General features: G+C 36.2%; 2 protein-coding genes across 2 annotated transcripts; one reads left to right on the top strand and one right to left on the bottom strand.

Moving 5' to 3' along the window:
- Nucleotides 1–6,060: 6,060 nt before the first annotated feature.
- Nucleotides 6,061–7,653, bottom strand: LOC121986236 (UDP-glucuronate 4-epimerase 1-like). Its single transcript, XM_042540101.1, has one exon. The coding sequence runs from the start codon at nt 7,555–7,557 to the stop codon at nt 6,244–6,246; it is 1,314 nt and encodes a 437-aa protein (XP_042396035.1). The 5' UTR covers nt 7,558–7,653; the 3' UTR covers nt 6,061–6,243.
- Nucleotides 7,654–14,146: 6,493 nt separating this feature from the next.
- LOC121987104 (transcription repressor OFP11-like) lies at nt 14,147–14,704 on the top strand. Its single transcript, XM_042541005.1, has one exon. It carries the CDS (start codon nt 14,147–14,149, stop codon nt 14,702–14,704), a length of 558 nt encoding a protein of 185 aa, XP_042396939.1.
- The last annotated feature ends 795 nt before the right edge of the window (nt 14,705–15,499 follow it).

Genomic DNA, 15,499 nt, shown 5'->3' with positions numbered 1-15,499 from the left:
CGGTCTGTTGCAGTTAATGCTATTGGCTTGCTAGGCATTGATCTGTGGTTGTTGTTGGATCCATTCAGCAAGGAGAACTACTTCGAAAGCTATACATCACCAGAGATGAGTCTTGATGGAATGGTAGGTCAAGTGTAACACTCATGAGCAAACCTATATTTCAAACTCATCAATTACTTCCACTGGTTTCAATTGTTTCAAAGAAAAACATAAAAGCTAAATTACTGGGAAAAGATAACTAAGATTCATTGACTCGTACTAGTTTTGTGTTTCCTTCTTCTATTGTTGAATCACGACCTATTTACTACAAGCATCTACTGTTCCTACCTTATCAATTATGCACACGACATTAAAAGCATTAGGTTTGATTATAGTTCTAGTTGCATTTTTCAGCAGATCTGGAGGGAGATGTCAATAAGATCAAATTTGACAAAAAGAGAATCAATTGGTTGAATATCAGTTCATCCATCTATTAATAATACACAAAACTCAGAGTGTAAACATAGATATGATTTTGCTTTGGCAAACACTAATCTAAATCAGAAAGGAAGTTACAGAGTTCAGAACAGCATTTCAATTTCATGGAAGAGAAACAACAACAGAGTTTAATTTGTTGCATTGTACAGATTAGAGAGGACCAGAAAAGGTGCAATTAGCCCTTTGCTGATTCCATTAATCAATCTGATTAAGGGGAAAAAGACATAATGTGAAAAGATGAAGATACTTGTTAAACAAGGACGATATAAATATTAAGCAGAAAAATCCACAGGAAATGCATTAGTCGACCAAGGTAAGAAATTAGCCATGTAAAAATTGTAATCAAGGTGGTCACCGAAGAAGATAGTCACATGTGCAACCCAGGGATACAAAAATTGATGAGTGACAATTATAAGCAAAAAAACAAGAAGCATAATATGTTACCCATTCTCCCGGACAGGGAGAGCTTTCTACAACCACACATCTACATGCACAACATCTATCTAAACAAAGACTATACTTTTGATAGGAACATGTGGAAGTAGCAGTTTTGTTTAGTGAAACATAATTGTGAAACTCAATATCTTGGTTTGATTTGTGGTGGGACATCGAAAATTAGCTGGTGCTGTTTTCAGCTCAAGATTACAAGGTAACGTGTCAAAATATTAGAATCACTTTCTTGATCAATGGATTTAGAACTTGCACAAGTGCCTATGCAATCATATTTGAAGATCAAAAACACTAGAAAAAGAAGGCCAATTAAGAAACAAGTCAATTCACTATTGCAAGAGCAAAGAAGTAACTGATTGTTCATAATTCAGATCAAATTGGAAGTGCAAATGGACTGGAAACAGAAACTATATGATTACTGACGAAACTAACTGTAATTTACTGAAATTGAGGGATCTGATTGACTAGAGTTCAATTTGCTGAACTTTCTGAGTTTTGTACTATCCAAAAATTAGAATGTTCCAAATATAAGTAAGTTAAATTGTGCCTGAAATGGCCCCAACAGTAACTAGCCTATCAATTAAATAGGATTTACCTCTAATCTTATATAATAGTATCAATTCTTTAATTACAGGAAACAATAACAAAAGCCACTCTATCACTAAATTAAAGCAAACAGGAGGAGAAAAACTATAATTTTCACTCCAATCTTGATCTTATATATTCTAGATTCTTAACTATTGTCATAGAGCCGCATCCCCTACTACAGTTTGTTTTTCTTTCAACAAAGTTTTTTTTTTTAATTTATGATCAATTAGTAGAATAAAGGTTACTGTTCCTGTCCGAAAACGGGCGAGTGGAAAACTGGGAAGTGGTGACTTCGTTGACTGGATGTAGACTTCGCTCTGCTCTGCAAAATAAATGACGTCAGTGCCGAGTCAAGGAAGGGGTCCCTGGGGTTGGTCCTCCGACGCTCAAGTCAATCACTGGAATATGGAGAAAAAGTGACACAGTAGAATTATATGCCCCAAAATAAATCACGCTTACCTCCATTGATGATGGACCTCCCTTTATATAGAGTCCTGGTGGGCGACGTGCACGCTCCTCGAGGCATGGACACGTTCTCTGATATGTTCGTGGTCACGTTCTCTAACATGTTTGTGGTCACGCCCTCCACAATATCCTATAATAGGTTGTTGTGAGAACCGCAGTCCTACTGCTTGGTCGAGCTGATCAGCCGCTCGGCCAGGACTCCACTCTATCCATCGTCAGGTCCCACTGCTTGGCCGAGTGGGGTATCCGCTCGGCTGGGAGTCCTCCAATCTGTCAACTTCAGTTGCTCTTTCGTGCAGTGTTTGTATAGTAACCTGACTTTCTCCGTTCGGACAAACTATCCGATCTCCCTCGGCATCTTAATAATATGACTTGAGCGTCTGTCTATGATACTCTTCCGAGTCAGAAGGATTTGTCTGTCCTGACATGTCTCCCGTCGATCGAGTCCTACCTGTTCCAACCGGCCGTTGCATTTATCCTCCGTTCGGCCCTTTGACACTAGAGCGTTGATTTTGACTTTGACCTCCATCTTGTCGGGTGACCCCGTGCCAGGTGGACCTCCTCCTATCGCCGCATCAGTTTCTATTAACCACTAGTGGCTGATTAGTTGAATTAGTCACAGCTGAAATATTATGATAATTCTATTTGTTCATGTGAAATTTCTAGGAAGCAAATGATGAAATCTTCCCAATTAATAGAAAAGAATGTTTGTCCAAATGAGGCTATCAACAGAGTGCTGCCTGGTGCCATTCCCTAGAATCTCAAATCAAATATGCAGACTAGTGTTCACCATTGAAGAGCTTCAATTTGGAAGCATGGAAAGCTTTATCTTTCTACCTGTTGCTAATTTCACACCTGTGACAACAATATAGGCTTTGAATGGCACTATATCAACAACAAACGAATATGAGAAATTGTAGCACCAGTGTCCCATGGGGAAAAAAAAATCCTGGCCTAGACTAATAAAAATTTTGCTTGATGATAGCCGGTAACAATGAGATATCATGATACCGCAATCAACACCAATAAAACATATGATGTCTTTATGGATTAATAACACATTAGCTCAAATGACATTGCCTCTCCAGGATTAAAATTATCAATAATGAGATTAGAGATTAAGCTACCAAATATCCATAAGTCATGCACTGTTATCGATGGAGCTTCTTACGTCCGCCACTGAAAGATCCGCAAAGCGAGAGAGAAACAAGGGCTCGAAACGAACAAGATCGGGCCCTTCCTCCTCTTTTACCTCCTTGATATCCTAAAATAACGATCGAAGTTTGGTATTTTCATTAAATTTGTTTTTTTTTAAAACTATAATAGAATATTAATAAAAATTTCCTTTTCCCCTTTTTTTTTTTAAAAAAAAATACCGCGTCTTCCCACCTTTCTTTTTTTTATCTCTGTTTTTTGTAATTCATCTCTTAAATTGGACAGGAAATTAATTTTAACAATTTATCTATTCTCTATATTTATATCCGTTCAAACAAACGATAACGGTAATTTATCAAAAAGACTTCATATTCTTGAATTTATCAAAAGATACTTTGTTATTTACCAAAGTATATATCTTTTTATATATATTTTTCTCATTCTATTCTCTTGATTACTTTTTTTTTTAATTTTTTCATCATTTCTTTCTCTTCTTCTTTCTCCTATGCATACAACATTTTTCTCTTTCCTCTCATTTCTTTTCTTCTTTTTTATACGTTGATTCTTCTAAAAACATTTTAACACATCTAAGAAGTTGAAATAAATAATGAATATTATATTTGAACTCCTTATAACCTCAGAATCCACAGGAACTTAAACGGATGTAATCGGAACTCTCTAGATCCATTAGTAAATTTTGGTCGAAATCCACTAATAGACCTAGAGAGCTCCAATTGCACCCATTTAAATTTCTGTAGACTTTTAAATTGCAAGGAGTTCAAATATGCTATCCATTGTTTATTTCGACTTCTCAAAAGTGTTAAAATGTAATAACAAAGAATCATCAAAGTTCTCCACATTAGGCTGATAGAGAATCATATCAGGCCCAACGTGAGCTTGATATCATTCTATATCAGATCCACATTAAGCCTGATAAGATTTTATTTCAGGCCCAACATGGAAAATTTTGCCGATTCTTCCTTATTACATTTTAACACCTCTGAGAAGTCAAAATAAATAATGAGTAGCATATTTGAACTCTTTGCAACTCTAGAAATTCACAGGAACTGAAATGGATGTAATTGAAACTCTCTAGGTCCATCAGTGAGTTTCAACCAAAGCCCACTGATGGATCTAGAGAGCCCCGATTGCATCCATTTCAGTTCCCGTGGATTTCTGGAGTTGTAGGAGTTCAAATATGCTATCCATTGTTTATTTTGACTTCTCAGAGGTATTAAAATGTAATAAGGAAGAATCACTAAAATTCTCCATGTTGAGCCTGATATGGAATCATATCAGGCCTAATGTGAGTCTGATATAGAATGATATTTGGTATCAGGCTCAACGTGGAGAATTTTGACGATTCTTCCTTATTACATTTTAATATATCTGAGAAGGCGAAATAAACAATGGATAACATATTTGAACTCCTTGTAATCCCAGAAATCTACAGAAACTGAAATGTGTGCAATCGGAGCTCTCGAGCTCCATCAATGGACATCGACCAAAATCCATCGATGGACCTCGAGAGCTCCGATTGCACACGTTTCAGTTCCTATGGATTCTGGGATTACAAGGAGTTCAAATATGTTATCCATTATTTATTTCGGCTTTTAAGTGATATTCAAATGTAATAAGGAAGAATCGTCAAAATTCTCCACGGTAGACATGATTCATTCTATATCAGGCTCACATTGGGCCTGATATGATTCTATATCAGGCCCAACATGGAGAATTTTGACGATTCTTTCTTATTATGTTTTAACACCTCTGAGAAGTTAAAATAAACAATGGATAATAAATTTAAACTCCTTGCAACCTCAAAAGTTTACGGAAACTGAAATGAGTACAATCGGAGTTCTTTAGGTCCATTAGTGGTTTCGACCTGCTCGATTAGGTCGAAACTCACTGATGGACATAGAGAGCTCCGATTGCATCCATTTCAATTTTCATAGATTTCTGGGATTGTAAAGAATTCAAATATGATATCCATTGTTTATTACAACTTTTCATATGTGTTAAAATATTTTTTGAAGAATAGATGTGTAAAAGAATGGAAAAAAAGAGGAGAGAAAAAAAGAAGAAATGATACATGCATAGAAGAAAGAAAAAAAGAGAGAAATGATAAAGAAAATAAAAAAATAATAATAGGAAAAACATGGTTAAAAAATTATCCTTTGATTAATAATAAAGTAGCATCCCACTTTTAGTAAATTTTAAATTTTAGATACGATTTTTTTTTTTTTTTTTAGTAAATTACCGAAAAGATATAAATTGGGAGGATAATCCTGTTATCCCTTTTTTAAGATACTAAAGGCGAATAAAGATAATATTTTCCTTTTCCCAATAAATTCAGCACTTCTAATAATTTTAAATTGAAAAAATAACAGTTAATCAAGTTAAAGATGAAAATCATTACCTATTTGTAAAAAATAATATTTAGGCAGTATATTCTTACTGCATCTACGGTTAGATGAAAATCAGGACTTTTGTAATGGACGGTCAACAGGTATGAGCCTATGCGGGGCCCGCAAATGCCGAGGATGCCTGGGGTCCTTCCCAGCTCAGCAAGTCACAAATCGAACGAAACTCCTAGTTTCACACCTTTTTTTTCTTTTTTGTCGTTCTTGAATTTTACAGCTGGACATACTGCGTCGATGTGCTGTAAGGGATGAGAGGGATAGGCCGTTCGATCTGTAAAGGACAGAGACGAAGGACATCAGAGCCGTCCATTTAACAAAACCGAGGATGGGAATCAATCGAGGTGGGCCCAGGCACAGCCTGGCAGCTCATCTCCCGACACGCGCATCATCACGTTGACCGGTGGACCCCGCGAGTGTCAGCAACTCAGCGAGCGGCTACACAGCGTCGTTGCGAAAGGGTAGCGTAATCAATACAAGAAAACCAACAAGTACAGGGATGATATATACCAGAATGGCACTGATACCATATCTACTCCGTCGCCGGAGACGGTGGCCGATCAAAGATTAATTAACAGATAAGAAGCAGAATTAACAGTTTCCGTCAAAGAATCCAGTATGGTTTTGGGAAGCTAAATTTCAATGTAAGACGATGGAAAAAAAGAGGAAGAAGAAAGAAGTGGGATCTTTACAAGCTTTTGGAGGATTTGGCGCTGGTTCTTGGGTTGAAGCCGTAGTAAGAGAGGTACCACTTGACGAACTTCTTGAGGCCGGCTTCCAGGTTGGTCGTCGGGTTGTAGCCGAGCTCGGCGCGAGCGTAGCTGATGTTGGCATGGGTGAAGGGGACGTCGCCGTTGCCGGGCATCTCCACCTCGTGGATCTTGGCCTTCACCTTGAGGTTCTGCTCCAGGATGCGTACGAGAGCCGGCACAGTGACCGGCGAGGTGTTGCCAAGGTTGAAGATGCGGTACTGAGCGGGACCCTGCTTCCGGCCGCCGCTGCCGGTGCTCTTGGCTGCGGTGTCGAGAGAGGCGACGCAGCCCTTCACGATGTCGTCGATATAGGTGAAGTCGCGGGCTAAGTCGACCCCGTTCTTGCCGCTGTAGACGGTGATGGGCTTGCCATTGAGGATGTTGCGGGTGAAGGAGAAATAGGCCATGTCGGGGCGGCCCCATGGCCCGTAGACGGTGAAGAAGCGGAGCCCGGTGATGGAGAGGCCGTAGATGTGGTTGTAGGTGTGGGTGATCTCCTCGCCGGCCTTCTTGGTGGCCGCGTAGAGCGAAGCCGGACTGTCCGTGCGGTCCAACTCTGAGAACGGCACCTTCTCGTTGAGGCCGTACACCGACGAGGACGACGCCCACACGATCGACGGCTGCGGGTCCGCGGACTTACAGGCCTCGAGCAAAGTGACGAGGCCAGCGATGTTGCTATGCACGTACGACGCCGGGTTCTCGATTGCGTAGCGCACGCCAGCTTGGGCGGCAAGGTGCATCACGTGGGAGAAGGGCACGGCGTCGAAGAGCTTGGCGAGGAGGCGCACGTCGTTAATGTCCCCCTCCACCACAAACACGCCGTGCGAGGCCAGCACCGCCTTGCGCGCCTTCTTCAGCGACGGGTCGTAGTAGTTGTTGAAGTTATCCAGCCCGACGACGCCGTCGCCGCGCTTGCGGAGGGCCAGCGACACGTGCGTGCCGACGAATCCGGCGGCTCCGGTGAGGAGGACGGACTTGCCGCCGGGGCGGCGGGGGGTCGCCGACGCCCTGATCTGCTTCTCCCACTGCATCCCGCCCCAGGACGACGGCAAGTACCGGGACGACGAATCGACGAAGCTCTGGAGGCTGAGATACGACGCCGTGAGCGCGATCAAGAAGAGAGCCCACACGAACATTGTGCCTGACGAGGCGAAGCACCGGTGGAACTGTCGGTTGATGGTGAGCGCCCGATCCATCTTGACCTTCCCCGGCGTCGCCGGAAACAGATCGTCTTCCTTCATTTTCATCATCTTTTCCTTTGCTTATTTTCTTCCGCAGGGCAGCGATCGCACAGGTGTTCGACGAAATGTCCAGCTGTACCTGCTAACTATGGTCTGGCCTACGGCGAGCGTATAAATCGCAGATTGGGGAAAGGGTTAAAAACAGGAAGGAAACCAGGAGAAACCGCGTGAACGCGGTCGTCGGACAGGTCTGCGAAAAGAAACTACTATTTTTTTTTCTTTTATTGCAAAATTAAATGGAAATTGACTACCTTAAAGTTTTAATAGAAATGACAGAATAAAAGGCGAATAAATAAAGGTTTCGGAACTCTGTTTGTTAAGTGGATTAATAAAAATAGAAACGACCTTTAATTCGGCGCGAAGAGTCGGGCCCACCATCCGAACCGTGGGACTCGCTTGGAACAAGCCATTCACGCACCCATGTCCAGTGCGGGCTCACCGGACGGGCCCACAATCCACGTGGGGGCGGACGACCGGGATAGTCGGTCGCGGAGAAAGCGGAGAGATGGTGGGGCACCCCGGTTTCGATGGGATGCAAACCGGTGGCCGGTGATCTTTTACGGACAGTATTTATTATTATTAAGATTCTAAATGGTAAGGTCATTATTATAAAATTACAATATGAAAATAATAATGAGAATAAATAAATAAGAAGATTATTATATTTATTTATTTTCTGACTCGGCGCTTCGCTGTCAATTTCCCAAACGCTAGCTATCCCGGTGATCTTTTACGGGTAGCATTTATCATTATTAATATTCTAAATTGTAAGGTTATTATTATAAAATTATAATATGAAAACAATAATGAGAATAAAGAAATAAGGAGATTATTATATTTACTTATTTTCTCACTCGACCTGTCAATTTACCAAAAGCTAGCTGCCCCGGTGATCTTTTACAGGCAGTATTTATCATTATTATGATTTGAAATTGTAAGGTCATTATTATAAAATTACAATATGAAAACAATAATAAGAATGAATAAATAAATAAGGAGATTATTATATTTATTTATTTTCTTACTGGGCGCTTCGCTGTCAATTTCCCAAACGCTAGCTGTCCCCGGTGATCTTTTACGGGTAGCATTTATCATTATTAATATTCTAAATTGTAAGGTCATTATTATAAAATTGCAATATGAAAACAATAATGAGAATAAATAAATAAGGAGATTATTATATTTATTTCCTTACTCGCCCTGTCAATTTCCCAAACGCTAGTTGCCCCGGTGATCTTTTACGGGCAGTATTTATCATTATTAAGATTTTAAATTGTAAAGTCATTATTATAAAATTACAATATGGAAATAATAAATAGAATAAATAAATAAGAAGATTATTATATTTATTTATTTTATTACTTGGTGTTCGGAAGGAGAGTCTTGACGTAAGAATAAAATTATTACCATATGATAAAAAAAAATTACGGATTTGAATTCTAAAAACAACTTTTTGTATATATATAATGGATTTTTTTCCGGACATCGCAGGATGAAAATTTTATATACCGGACTGTCCTATTTAGTGGAATTTAATTGGATGAGTGTATTATGTATTTTGGTCACATCGTATGGTCAATAATTCAAGAATGGTGCAGGCATCCCATGCAAGTTTTCAGTGAAACTACTTTTTTTTTTTTTGTAATCATACTAGTATTTTTCGCACCGACGTTTTTTTTTATAATTAACTATTAAAATTAAGTATGAACGTTTGGATAAATAATTAAAATAAAAATAAACTAAATTGATTATAGGTAGTATAATTAGAATAACAAATGAATGCTATTTGAGTATAATTAAAATTAAATTAATTAAGTATGAACGTTTAAAAAATTTTCTAAGATTATTTGAGGAGATATACAATAACAAATGAATGTTACATTAATATTTAGTTATATATATAATAATTAAATATTAATACCAAATTAAATAATCCAAATTACCTATTAAAATTTTCCATAATTTCATCCAAATTCCTATTTACTCTCATCTTGATAATAGGAAAAATATTTGAAACCAATAATTCACCCATAAGACTTTTTGCTCCGCACATTTAAATAATGATAATAACCGGTTATTCATCTATTTTTTCCATGTAAATTCTTATGCAACTATTTTACCAATAACATCTCAAAAAAAAAAATATATAAGCTATAAGAAAAAAAATATTAGATCAATAAATCATGAAATAAAAAAATAAATTAACATAACAAAAAGTAAAGTTCTTCAATTCACTAATGGACTTGAATTCATATATCTTCATATATCATAGAAGGAAACACATCATCAAAAACTTTACATACATGATTTTTACGATAAAATTAATCTTGTATTTATTTATTGTTATCTTATACTTCATTTAATTCTATGCAATAATGATAAGTTTTTATAGTAAATACATGACCCGTTTTTTAAGAATTGGTTTCACTCTCTTCGGACTTTTTATTATTCCATATCCATGTTCACCCTAGAAAAATACAGACAAGTAAATATTCATGAAAACTTTAAAAAAAAAATCAGATAAATATGTAAAAAATAATTAACATACCTCTGTATCAAAGACACATTCCAAGTTAAAATGTCCCTTATTTCTATATGTTAATAGATCGTAATAATGAACCATGAGAATTTTAGAGAGTGATATCTCTAGCGTAATAGTTAGGGATCGATTCTTAAAAATTGACGATTTGAAATTTATCCCGTCATGTGTCTATGACCTGTGTACTTATATGAACCTCCCTCCATATCCATGAGACCGACACTAAAAGGACCGCTAAGATAACGAATCTATCTTTTTTTTTTATAGAATGACTTATAGTCATAATAATCATTTTAATATAGTAGATACTAAATTTTTTGAAGTACGGTATTATCTTAAAAATACCGCACTAAGAGGGATCGATTCTTAAAAAATTGACGATTTGAAATTTATCCCGTCATGTGTCTATGACCTGTGTACTTATATGAACCTCCCTCCATATCCATGAGACCGACACTAAGAGGACCGCTAAGATAACGAATTTATCTTCTTTTTTTTTTATAGAATGGCTTATAGTCATAATAATCATTTTAATATAGTAGATACTAAATTTTTTGAAGTGCGGTATTATCTGTAGCTCAGAGAAGCCTCACTCTCATTGATATTAAATCATGTGATGCAACTGAATCTTTCAATGCCATTTATATTTTTATGTTTTTGAATTATTAGGTCTATTTATAAAAAATAAAGTTGTAAATAAAATATTTACTTTGTTAACAAAATTTGCAAAGAAAGTATTAATTGTTGGAGATCTTGTAACCGGTTAGAAAAGGGGTTGAATAGACATTGATCTCAAATTACTTTCTTATGTATTTGTTAGTATAATTGAATACAAAGAATACAAACATGAACACGAAAGATAAGCTACATACAAGAAGAAATAAACAAACAACTACACGTAATTTAACGTGGTTCGGAAATAAAGTTCCTACTTCACGGTTGTCCGTAAGGTGGACGATCTCAATCCATCAATTAATGACTCCCCGATAAACTCCAACTAGTTCACGTAACTCCTTGTGGATGGAGAAACCTCATCATAACTCTCACAAGCACTCTTAAGAAGCTCTGGCACTTGGAAGGTTATTAATAAGGGTTAACCACCTCTATTTCGTCAATCTTGGCCAAACATCCTGAGCTCTCTTAAATAGAGCTCGGGAGAAAACACTTAGCTGTGTTTCTCGCCACCAGTTGACTAGTAACAACATCAGCCGACTGCCCTATGTGGAAATATGATTGTTACAACCCAACGGTTCGATACCAATCGACTGCTCTACACTGGTTGAGCGAACAGAAGTATTTTTTTTGCTCACCAGTCGACACCAATCGACTGGTACATTCACCAGTCGAATGGTAAACCTTAAAACCTAAGGTTTCCCATCCTGAGTATATTTCTCTCAACACTCTGACCCTCACGACTCGTTTACTTTTCTTTGCAGCTTTGACCTCTTGCCTTCAAACTACTTTCTTTGACTTTCGTCCCTCAGATGCATTCAAGCCCACGACTTGTCCCAATGTCATCTTTCGTATATACCTCGAAGTGTGCTTCCCTTGCCTCTTATCCTTGTTGTCTTGTCCATGGTCCCTCGGATGCTCCATTCTTCATTGAACCCGAAGTCATCAAGCTGAGTCGTATGTGTATCTTACAAACCTATACAACTCATATACACATATCGAATACAAGAATAAAACTAACTTAAACTTTTTTCCTAAATTATCAAAAGTCATAGTCATACCGAATCATCTTGAAATAAGATTGCTCCAACATTAATGATGCATCTATTTTAATAATCAAACATTTAAAGTTTTCTATAAAATTTCTACTTTTAATTAAATATTTAAAATCAAAATAGAATCAAACAATAATGATATATCCTAAGGAATTTTACCATGAAATTCTAATATTTGTTTTATTTAGAGAAATTGAAGTCACAAATAAATATTTATAACTTTATTTACAAGAAATTTAAAAATAAATATTAATTAATGGTATATCTATTTTTAATAATAAAATAAAATTAAAGTTACAAATAAATATTTATTTAGAGGAATTTGAAAAGAAATATTAATTAATGATATATCTATTTTTAATAATGAAATATTTAAAGTTTTTTTATAAAAGTTTTAATTTTAGAGAAACCATATATATATATATATGTGAAAAAAATATTCATTAATGACATCTTAAGAAAATATTCATTAATGATATATATATTTTTAATAATCAAATAAAATTGAAGTTACAAATAAATATTTACTATATTGATAGAATATTGACAGGAATTTGAAAAGAAAGTATTAATTAATGATATATTTATTTTTAATAATCAAATTACATTAGAATCATAAATAAATATTTACTTTATTGACAGAATACTAACCAAAATTTGAGAAGAAAATATTAATTAATAATATATTTATTTTATTGACAGGATATTGATCGAAATTTGAAAAGAAATTATTAATTAATAATATATTTACTTTATTGAAAGAATATTGACAAGAATTTGAAAACAATGTATTAATTAAGGATATATCTATTTTAATAATCAAATTAAATTGAAATTGTAAATAAATATTTATTTTATTGACATAATATTGACAGAAATTTGAAAACAAAGTATTAATTAATAATATATATATTTTTTAATAATCAAATTATATTGAAATCAATAAATAAATATTTACTTTATTTATAGAATATTGATAGGAATTTTAAAATAAAGTATTAATTAATGATATATCTATTTTAATAATCAAATTAGGTTGAAATCATAAATAAATATTTACTTTATTTACTGAAATTTAAAAATAAAATATTAATTAATGATATATATATTTAAAAATCAAATAAAATTAAACTCACAAATAAATATTTATGAATTTAAAAAGAAAGTATTAATTAGTGATATATTTATTTTTAATAATTAAACATTTAAAATTTTCTATAAAATTTTTATTTCTCTTCGAAACTGAATTTAGGCAGGCAGACAACTTTGTTTATATATATGGAAATTAAAATCACAAATAAATATTTATTTTATTGAACAAATTTGAAAAGGAAATATTAATTAATGATATATCTATTTTTAATAATCACATTAAAATAAAAAAAAATATTTACACAGAAATTTAAAAAGAAAGTATTAATTAATAATATATCTTTTTTATAATAATCAAATATTTAAAATTTTCTATAAAATTTTTATTTTTGAACTCAATTTAAACGGATTTTTTTTTAACAGACAAGTATTATCTGTTTATATATATACATATATTACTTTTATGGAATTAATATAATGTGCAACCATAAAAAATAAATAAATGCCATACCATGCATTGAACAATCAAATTTATGGAATTATTTATTCCGTCAACTGAACAAACAAATATCAGAATTCAAGTGTTTTTTAGCAAAACTGAACAGAATATTAATTCGACCATGCCTTCCAACTAAAAAACCAAAGACCACATATAGATAGATATTGAATGATATATATCATATCATTTTATCACCACTCTATCAAACTACTTCTGCCATCACTCAGATTAAGCAAAATAAGGCCAAATCTTTATGAACAAAATGAACATAACAACGACATTTTTACCTTTCAAAAGTTGTTTAAAAAAATAATAATACTGAAAGAAGCCATGCAGCTCAAGATCAAGCAAATGCTACTAGAGCAAGTTAAAAGATCCAACTAGCAGTCATTTAAATACTCCACATCACATGCATAGCAGATATAACTCCCCAATCTCAATTTAATGTTCCACAGACCACAGTCTGACCTATAACTTGCTGAAATAACTGCAGAAAAAGAAATTAGGGACTAAATTGCTAAACACAAAAGTATGAGGGGCGAATTGACATTAGCCCACTAAACTAGTATATATTGTTGTCCTACCTCTGAAAACCGGTGCTTTCGAAGAGTCATGGAGATGGAGAAGGAGATGGAGATGGAGATGGACAAGGAGAAGGAGAAGGAGAAGGTGAAGGTGAATGAGAAGGAGAAGAAGGGGATTCGCAAAGCTCTGCAAACGCACCTCTCGAAGCTGAAGAGGATGCCGTCGAATCTAGTTAGATTCTCGAACTCCGGCCACCCTGCCGCTTCCGCCGTGCATCGCCTTTTGTCGGCGTCCAAGTACCCGAGCACTCCTTCCATGGGCCCCGGCCGGCGCCCCGGCGCCACTCTCTCCGACATCGACCGGTTCCTCCGCAACAACTTTCGCTCGCTCTACGTCCACGATGACGAGGCGCCGCCTGGCTCCGCTCCGTGGAGCGACGCAACCGCGCCATCATCGTCGTCTTCGTCGGATGAAAAGAGCGAGGGCGTGACGGTGACGACGGTTTCGGTGGACCCCTATCGCGATTTCCGGCGGTCGATGGAGGAGATGATGGAGGCGCGGCACGCGGATGCTGCGGACCTGGACTGGGATTTCATGGAGGAGCTCCTCCTCTGCTACCTGGACCTCAACCATGAGCGCGTCCACAAGCACATCCTCAGGGCCTTTGCTGACCTCGCCATCAGCTTCGGCCGCTCTCGCCGGTGGAGATCGGCGGTGACGGAGGGGAAAGAGCAAGCAAGGACGTCGTCGCCGCGTGGGAAGATCTGCAAGTAACAATAAGCATATAGACAAAAGAAAAACGTCAGCACGTTTAACATTGTGCTGTCTGAAAAATTAAAGAGATGATAAGCTAGGCATGATTGACTGACAAAAACTTTTTACTCTATTTAAAAGTTTCTCTCAATCCTGTGCATATGAAGATAAGTCAATAAAATATTAGCACCTAGAAATTAAAGAGAGTTCTTGGCAAACATCCTTCGATATTTAAATCACTACAAATTTAGAAGGATGAATGAAAAATAATGGAGAACGTGCGTGCGAGAATAAGATGCCGATGTTCCGAGAATGTGTCTTGCCAATGGAGAGGCTAGATTCTTTTTTATATACCACATCTTATAACCTCTGTAATTCTAAGTTGACTAGTGATATCAGAGTTTGTTGGAGGTAATAGAGAATGTATAACCTACGCAATGTGTCATAATTGTTAGAGTGTATACTAAAAGTCTAGCTTTTTGTAAACATTTATTTCGAAATAAAGAACCACATTGGTCAAATGTCTACATTTATATGTTAAATGTAGTTGTTCAATTAATTTATATTGTAGATGATCCGGTGATAATCTAGGAGACCCACCTCCAAGGAAGTGCAATGCTTAGGTGGTCGCCAAAGTCAAGAGGTGGTCAACTAAGGGACTAGCCGAGCGGAAGTCGCTACGAGCCGGTCGGCCGGAAGAATTCGCCGATCGGCCGGAAGACTTCAAGAAGGGTTGGGTGAGCCTCCAACGCAACCAAAGTCACTCACGCCGCTCGGCTCTGATGTACCTGTAAGAGGTTAGGGAAGTTCAATTAG

The sequence above is a fragment of the Zingiber officinale genome, chromosome 5B (assembly GCF_018446385.1).
Source record: "Zingiber officinale cultivar Zhangliang chromosome 5B, Zo_v1.1, whole genome shotgun sequence".
Lineage (NCBI taxonomy): Eukaryota > Viridiplantae > Streptophyta > Magnoliopsida > Zingiberales > Zingiberaceae > Zingiber > Zingiber officinale.
The sequence above is the reverse complement of the archived record's forward strand: the minus strand, read 5'-3'. Positions and strand labels throughout refer to the sequence as shown.